At 37.1% G+C, this 9,098-nt stretch overlaps 1 protein-coding gene across 1 annotated transcript in view; it reads right to left on the minus strand.

The window, feature by feature from the left end:
* The window catches only part of CDH20 (cadherin 20), a 209,965-nt gene that overhangs the window by 23,236 nt on the left and 177,631 nt on the right, over positions 1 to 9,098 (minus strand). Inside the window, exon 6 of the mRNA XM_011361074.2 lies at positions 7,528 to 7,715. Within this exon, the coding sequence (XP_011359376.1) occupies positions 7,528 to 7,715 (188 nt within the window). The remainder of the gene's footprint in view (positions 1 to 7,527; positions 7,716 to 9,098) is intronic.

Raw genomic sequence — 9,098 nt, forward strand, 5'->3', positions numbered from 1 at the left:
TCAAATACAGGGGGCTCGTCCACGTCTTCCACACTGATGTGCACAGTCGTCGTGTCCTGAAACGGGCCCAGGTTCAGGAAACGCATCTCCAGGTGAGGATTGGCTCCCTCCACTTTTAAGGTGTAGCTTTTCTTGCTTTCAAAACTCAGGGGCTGAAAAGTAATAGCAGGAAAATTGATTAGCCAGGAGCATGTAAGTCAAGGTCCTAAAGGATGGCCCCTGGGTAGATTGATGGCTGGTGGGTAGATTCCCCAATTCATTAAAATGGTGGGGAAGAGGCAAGGGGAAGAATAAGGAGAATTTTTCTTTTGTTCCATAGTTCTTGGTCTTAATGTCATTTTCAACAACTCCGGTAAAGAAGGTCAGGAAGATGCTAGATGCTTCAGAGATAGTGACAGAAGCCAGTTTGCTGATTAAGAGAGCCACTGTACTCTGGGCAAGACTGACTCTAACGCGTCTACTCTTCAATGGGCCTGGTCACCTTTAGAGATGTTTATTCATTTGAAAAGATGCCGTGCTAATTAAGAGAGAGCTCGAGTTCTGTTTCAGAATCCATCCAACTGAGGCCTAGGCTTTTTCATTGTCTTCCTTAATAAAATTTCCTCTTGTGTACAAAGATCTTTTTCAAGAAACTACCATAGGACTTCACACGGGCTCTCAGGGCACTGTGCCAGATCGATATTTGGGTGTTTAGTTTATCATAGGTTACCTCTTTTAAAACTTTTTTAATAAAGTAATCCGGCGCCTCATTTTACAGTTGAAGAAACTGACCCAGAGAGCCCCAAAACTAGTCAGAGTAGAAATGCTGGTTTGCTTTTCAAATTCCTCATTCGGGGCTCATCCACAAAATAAAATTTTATGTTATAAAATCTAATTCATTTGGTGGTTCCCTCCCCTGTTTTTTTTTTCCCCCTCTCAGAATGTTTTATGTCAAAATAAATACAGCACTTAGGGGCAGAAAGTGAACTTGAATGCTGTCTTTTAAGAGTAATCCATTTTCTTAAATGATAAAAATATTTAACTGTTTTAAACAACAATTGCCTCAGAATAGCAACGATAAAAAAATCCTGGAAGGTCAATCCTATAAAATAATTACACAAGGTAGCAAAGCAGTTACTAAAGCTTAAAAGTCACATGTGAACTTGGCGATGATAAATTTGCTTATTATTCACTCATGCTTTTTTCCATAAAATATGCTGAATTAAGCACATTTCATGTTAGTAAGAGGCATGTGTCTGTTCAAGCAACTTCTATGCTTTTGAGAAACAGTGGTAGTCACTTTAACTAAATTTAAGTTTTAACAGAAAGTTTTATTTTTTGTTGCTGTCGGCACTGCGCGTTCTGTGTTCGCACCACATGTTTATTCTGTATTTCTCGGAGTCCCCCAGTCTCATTTGAACCAAGCAGCCATGCGCTTCAGCCTGCCTGCCTCCCTCATTCTTAGTCAAAAGGCAAGTTTTCTTAACAGGTAGATCTGCCACTGAAATTATGACATATTCGAAGGAGTAGTTTTATCCATTTATTTCATTTGTACTTGCTCTCTAAATCTACATATTTATCATTTCTGGCAAATTACATTATAGTCTTTTAAAAATCTTTTCTTGAATATATGTAATCCAAAGTGGGCAATGTTGTTTATGTTTGATTTGAGCTAGGTAAAGTTTATTTTTCTCTTAACTTTAAGTCATTTTTCTAAGTTGGTGTGAATTTTGTATTTTTTTAAAAAATTAAGATGTAATTAACATACATTAAAATTCATCTTTTTTAGTGTAAAGTTTTGCATGTTTCGTGTAAAGATTATCATGTTTCCACCATGATAATCCAGAGACAGAATAGTTCAGTCACCCCTATTCTCTGCCTTGTGCTCCTTGGTAGTAAACCCCTCCCTGCTGGCAGCCAGTAACCTATGCTCTGTTCCTAGTGCAAGAATGTCATGTAAATGGAATCTTTCAGTATATACTCTTTTGAGTCTGGTTTCTTTCACTTAGCATGTATCATCTATGTTCTTGTGTGAATGAGTTATTGTTCCTTTTTATTGCCAAGTAGTATTCCATTGTATGGATATACCACAGTTTATCGATTCTCCACTAGAGGTGCGTTTGGGTTGTTTCCAGCTTCTGATGGTTTTGAGTAAAGCCATTGTGAACTTTTGCATCCAGGTTTTTGTGTGAACATAGGCTTTCATTTCACCTGGGTAAATATCTAGGAGTGGGATTGCAGGATTTTATGGTTAAGTATATTTTTAACTTTATAAGAAACTTCTAAACCAGTTTTCAAAGTAGCTGTATCATTTTGCATTCCCACCAGGAATATATGAGCGTTTTAGTTGCCTCACATCATTATCATTCTTTGGTTTTGTCAGTGTTTTTGACTTTAGCATCCTAATGCACATGAGGTGATATTTCGTGGTTTTGATTTCCATTTCCCTAATGCCTAATGATGAGCATTTCCGTTGATCTTCGGAAGAGTTCTTTATATACTGTGTTTGGGTCTTTTATTAGACATGTGATTTGCAAATATTTTCTCGCAGTTTGTGATTTGTCTTAGTTTTTCTAACAGTGTCTTTTGAAAAGAAAAGAAACTTAATTTTAGTGAAGTCTTATTTATCACCTTTTCTTTTTTAGATTGGGATTTTGGTGTTATATCTGAGAAATCTTTGCCTAATCAGGATCACAAAGCTTTTCTCCTATGTCTCCTTTTAGAAATTCTGTAGTTTTAATTTTTTACATTTAGGTATATAATTCATTTTGAGTTTATTTTTGTGAGGTACGAATTCAAGCTCCTTTTTAAAAAAATATGGATATACAATTGTTTCAGTACCATGTGTTGAAGAGATTAAGGTGAGTTTTTAATTACCGTTAAAATTTCTTTTAAAATAGGTTACCTAGTGATCATTACATCATGTAAGATTGTCTCCCTCACTTAAATAATTTCATTATTTAAAATTGAAAGAAAACATTGTCCTAAATACCCTAAGCTTTAAATTGCCCACACAAAAAAATATGAGTTTGACTTGACTTTTCTTTTTGGAACATTTTTTGTACTTTTTTTTTTTTTTAACATCAAAGAACTGTTATTTTCATATTCATAATAGTAAATCAAAGAGTAGTAGTATCTGAGAACTCAAGTTCCAAATTCAAGAAATCTCCTAGAGTTGGAGCACATAAAAATGAAATGCCATTCTTGAAAATTGAGATTTTCCATTTCCAAAATGCCATTCATGAAAATTATGGCACAGAATAGTAATGCAGCTCCCCTAAGCAGAATTAATTATTCCCTTTTCTGTTCCCATAGTATTTTGTCATAATTTCATATGGCTCTTCTTATTTTGTATTACAAATATTTCTTTCTATGTTGGTCCTTCAAGGGCAAAGGCTATCACTTTGTTGGATTTTTTGTTCCCTAGTGCCTAATAAGGGCCTAAAACTCACAAGGCAGCAAAAAAATTTCATTACATTGTGTAAAAGAGGTTTTCAGTTTGAGTATTAACGAGTACTGGTTGAATGGCTACACACACACACACACACACACGCACACACACATATTTATAGATTTTATGCTACCATGTTTCATTGATTCTGTGGTGTACATTTTTTTTACATTGTGATATTTGGAAATAAGGTCGCTTCTCCACCCGATGGCACCTTTAGGCCCAGCAGGAGATAGGATGCAGTTGTCTCTCTGTGTGTAAGTCAAACCTGGTCAAAGCTGGCCATGCTGTACTTCAGTTGAGTTCTGCACGTTGTTGGTACGACATGTCTTAAAAAGATTTTATTATGATTCGATACTGAAACAAAAGCCATGTAGGCAGAAGAGCATGGAAACAACAGCAGGGAGTAATTATCCTGTTAGTGAAGGAAATATGTCTGTGTCTACAAGAGCTTGTTCAAAAACTATATGCTATGGAGTAGGAATTGGCAAGAGTTTTTTTTTAAATGGTATATAAAACAGTGATGGGTTTTACATTTCACGGGCATCTTAGATTTGATGAAATACAGAAGGTTTGCTCTGCGGCCTGCCTAAGAGGAGAATGGACCCAAAACAATTGCTGATCGTATGCTAGAAGATGGAGGACATGCTGAAGACGAGAATGGCGTTAACAGCATGCTCATAGAATAATGACCTTTCCGAAAAATATATATTTCAAGTTATCTTTCAAGCATTTAAGAGACTGAAAATCGATAGATTGATTACTTAAAAGCCAAAAAGACCCAAGCTACTGGGTAGTAATTAGTGTGGTTTTATGAAGACCCAATTCTATCAATTTAACTTAATTTCTCTTTTTGAAAAAGTATATGCCTTTTAGATGAATAATAGGCCTTAGGGAAATAAATCAAAAGCAGAACTTTTGTTTCCATTTTATATGACATTAGTAATGACAAAGTGGGAAATGGGTGTGGATCATCTTTAGTGAATGTTGTTTCCAAGGCACAGATTGAACAGTCAGTAGCCTCTGAAGTATTTATTATATTTGACTTGTCCATCCACCCAACTTATTGACCTCTTTCGTAATTGCATTTTCTACCACCTCATAAGTTCAGAAGAGAAATCCAGGTGACCTTGGCAAAATCGATAATCCGTTTTGATTAAATATGGATATAGTTTTAGTAATGACAATGAAAGACATTGCTCGGTTTAAACTTTTTTTCCAGGTAAGAGACACTGGAGAAATGACATTTTGAGGTTCCCTTTGGATACAAAATTGTAATAGTTAATATTTTTTAAATGAATGGCTTATAATAAGGTCTAAAGTATGTTTTAATAATTTGACACAAATTAATATATTATTTAGAATTATCTTCTATATTAAGATATAAAATAAAATTTAAAATATATTGAGAACCCCCAAAACCCTTTTTTTGATTGTTTAATTTTTTAAAGAGAATTTTTGCCTCAAAATTAAAACTTTGAGTGTTTACCTTGTTTACAGTTAACAGTCATGATAAGCAATATATTAACTGTTGACTTGAGGCATACCATGTAATGGGGTGGGGGGTGGTTCTTAGTCCTATGTCATACACCAAATTGGTAATTATTATTTCTAGCTCCCTTATATAATTGTAGCGTGTGTTATTAATTCTCAAAGAATGAGAATAAAATAAGAAATTGCAATATTTAAATTATATCTAGATTTATTTGATGATTCCGAAGTTAACCTCAGCATTTTGCACTGTTTTGAGGTCATTGTGTGCTGGTTATAAAGATTTCTGGTTGGAAGAATGCTGGATATATCTTTTGCTGTATTCGATTGCACCTTAAGTAAATACAGGACAAATGTGAACTCTTCCCTTCTAAAGCAGCTTTAATTCAACTCTATGGGACAGCATAGAATAAAGTTATTATTAAACACATTAACTTGTGCCACATTCGAAATTATGACTTTGTTGCTTTCGTCAAGGTCTTCTATGTTTCCAAAGTCTGTGGGTACTTTTCAGTGTTCTTATATGACCTTGAGCAGTATTTGTCACAGGCTCTTCACGCCTTCCAGGACACCACACTCCTTTGATTTTCCTCCTTCCTCCCTGGTCTCTCCTTCTCACTGTCCTTGCTTTTCCTTGCTCTTCTCCCTGACCTCGTCAGCTGGGGTACTGCAGTGTTCATTTCACTGCTTTTGTTTTTCCCCCTCTATGCTCAGTCCCTTGAAATATTCTGATTAACTTGCTTTACGTACCATCTATATGCTTATGACTCTCAAATTTATATTTCCAGCCTAGAACTCGTCTCCAGACTCCTATAACCAATAGCTACTACACGTCTCCACTTGGGTGTCTGTTAGACATTGCGAATGTAACATGTCCAGAACTTAATCCTAATATTTGCCGCCCCCTGCCACCTTCTCTACTTGTAGACTTTCCTCAGTTAATGGCAACTTTGTTCATCTTATTGCTCATTGAATTGCTCCCTCATTCATGTCCTCATACAGTCTGTCGAATAATCCTGTTCGCTCTACCTTCAAAATAAATCCAGATTCTGACTGCTTCTCACCACCTCCATTCCTCCTACGCTAGGCTGAGCCGCCATGTTCTCCTACCTATATTATTGCAGTAGCCTTTCAGCTGGTCTTGCTGTTCCCATCCTTGCCCCCTTATGGTCTTTTCTCAACCAAATCTAGAGTAATTATTTTATAATGAAAGTCCAGTCATGTCATGTCACACATTTCTTCCCCATTTCACTCAGAGTAAAACCCAAAGTCTTTACATCAGCCTTATAAAGCCTTACAGAACCTGGCCCACTTGTTACTTTTCTGAATTTTTTTCATCTCCTGCTAGTCTTCCCTCCACTCAATCACCTCAGCCCCCTTGTCCTTGAAACAAACCAGAGTCCCACAGTACACCTCAGGGCCTTTGCACAGGTTATTCCTTTGCCTGAAACACTTTTCTCAATATCTCCATGTGCATTCCCTCGTCTCCAGGGCTGCCACGGACAATTTTCACCAAAAGTCACTTATAGGGCAACTTCGAGCGTTGTGCATTGTCAACCTGCCCAGATCAATGCTCAGTCCCCTTGTGTGTAAGTCTGTGTATGAATGTCACTTTATTGGGATGCCAATTCAAACCACCCAATTTCAATTTGAAGTCATGTCGTCTCTTCTGATGTCACCTTTGTTCTGTTTTATCCCTCCCCATAGCACTTTATCACTTTATTCATTTACTTGCTGTTTTGATTGTCCTCTTCCCCTTACTAGAGTGTAAGCTCCATGAGGGCAGAGATTTTTGGCTATTTCATTTACTCTCTACATTAAATGTCTAGAATAACTGGCAATAGGTAGACACTCAACAGATATCTATTGAATAAATAATTTAAGATATCTTGGGGTTTTAAATGTATTTAAAATAGAAGAGAAGGACGATTCAATCAGTGAGTTTTTGAATTAATGTATTTCCTTAGATATATTTACTAGAATGTTAAAACTTCTGTTTTTAAGAGTTTTATTTTTACCTGCATATGTCCATTCATATGTGCTTTATTCCACAAAAAGAATCCATAGCTACATTCGTAAAACTTGGTGACTTATCATGAAGCAAAGGAGTTTCAAGTGATAACCTCACTCAGCAGTTATGTTTGATAAGCTTTCCAAGTCTAATTAGCGTCCGTGGATCTTCGAGTAGCAATTAAAAAATCCCTGCATGTTATTTATTGATTCCTAAATAATATTATAGCTGGCTTTATTGTTATTTATGGTATACTATGGTAGAAAATGAGTGTTATTCAAGTGCAGATAGTGATTAAATCATTAACATGGCTAGGGAATTAAGCTTAACAGTTTTTTAAATGGCTAAGTAGTGATCTGGGAGAAATGACATATTTCTAATATATTTTATCATGCCCTGGTACCCTCTCTGTAAAATGATGACACAGCCAGTGTTTACATGTAAGCAAAAGGAGTGAGTTTTTTTTAATAGTAGGGAAGAACGTTTATCAGCAGATTTGAAGCAATCCATATCGGTAGTGCAACAGCCCTTACTGACATCTCATATATACATGTTCAAAGCCTCCATGATGGTTTGGAAAGAGGAGCTGGATTACCTTCTTCACAGTTATGATGCCGACTTGGAAGTTGGGATCTGTGTTAATGTCAAAGGCATCGGCACCGTCTCCGTCCACAATCGTGTACTTCATCTCTGCGTTGATTCCTTCGTCCAGGTCCTTGGCAAACACTCTCCCCACAGTGGAGCTAACGGGAGCCGATTCCAACACACTCATCTGATAATGTTCTGTGAAGAAAGGTCAGAAAATGCAGTCTTGTAATCTGTCACTATAAAAAAATGCCTTGTCACTATCACATTATATCGGGCATGCTGTGCAAAACATCTTTCTCCTGGTTCAATAATTTAACCTTGAATTTTACAGATGAAAACTGAGATTCAAAGAGCCTGAGCCAATGGTGTTAGGTCATAGCCTGTACTGGACGTTTGGTAAGAAGGGGCCAAAATAGCTTGATTGTCATCCTAAGAGTAGGACAGGACAAAATCAAAAACATTTCTTATCTCAGTGGATCTGCCTTCTTGGTGGCAGGAGGTACCTCGCTTTCCAGTCTTTGAACTATTTCCCCACATCTTAGTTCCTTCTGAGAGAGAGAAGAAAACGGTGTGGTCACAAAGTACAAATTTATTCTGTGCACATTGCAAATGCCTGCATTTTCCTTCACAGCCTTGCCTGTGTCCTGAGTGTCCATCTCTGTGACCACCTGCCCAAATTTAGGGGTGACCAGTGATCTGTGAAGGAGGAACGGCCGCAGAGAACAAGCTCCATCAGCGCTGTGTATTGTCCATCAATGTGTCCTTGCCCCTGGGACTGCCCACTGGTGGCCTCGTCGTGGACAGGCTGCCGATACTTCTTGTTCTCCTGTTCCAGAATAGAATACTCCAGAGTCGTATCTTCACTAACTTGCTTTCTCTGGGCCTCAACTTTTTGACATTCTTTATTATTTTGTCAACCATAATGTGAAAACTAAATAACCAAGAAAATCACACAGTCACATTTTCAACACGTACATGATCTCTTTTATTCTAACATGTATTGCAAACTACCGGGAGGCCTGGGGTGTGTGGGCTCGATTTCACAAAGACTCGGGGAGGCTGGTAGCACCCAGCCAGCTCCCAGTTCCCTCTCTTGCACAAGAGAAGAAGCGATGCCTGTTCTTTGCCAGTATGAGCCAGGAAATAGCTAATGTCTGTACTGAGCTGGCAGGCATTTGGATTTCACGATCTCTTTCCATTCATTTCCAAAGTTGTTTATGGATTAGACTTTGCTATTGCAGGACTTTTGGGAAAAACAAACCAGTATCTGCCTGCAAGCTTCTCCACAGCAGGCAAACTATGTTCTATGTTTAAACAAATATACATACAATTTCTACATGTAATGCATTATATTAGAAATAAATAACTTGAGGTCTTAATATTCTGTTATATTTGATTCAGTTAAAGGTGACAGAGCTTGTTCAATATAAAAATAGTAGGTGTGTCATTTTGTCAACATCCCATAATAAGTTATGGTAATATTTGTGAAAAAAGAGGAAAATGGAATTCGAAGAATGCAGAATGAGAAGATGAATAATGCAGAACTCATCTAAGGTAGGTTTATGGAATAACGAGATC

This window comes from Pteropus vampyrus, unplaced genomic scaffold (genome assembly GCF_000151845.1).
Source record: "Pteropus vampyrus isolate Shadow unplaced genomic scaffold, Pvam_2.0 Scaffold62, whole genome shotgun sequence".
NCBI classification, from domain to species: domain Eukaryota; kingdom Metazoa; phylum Chordata; class Mammalia; order Chiroptera; family Pteropodidae; genus Pteropus; species Pteropus vampyrus.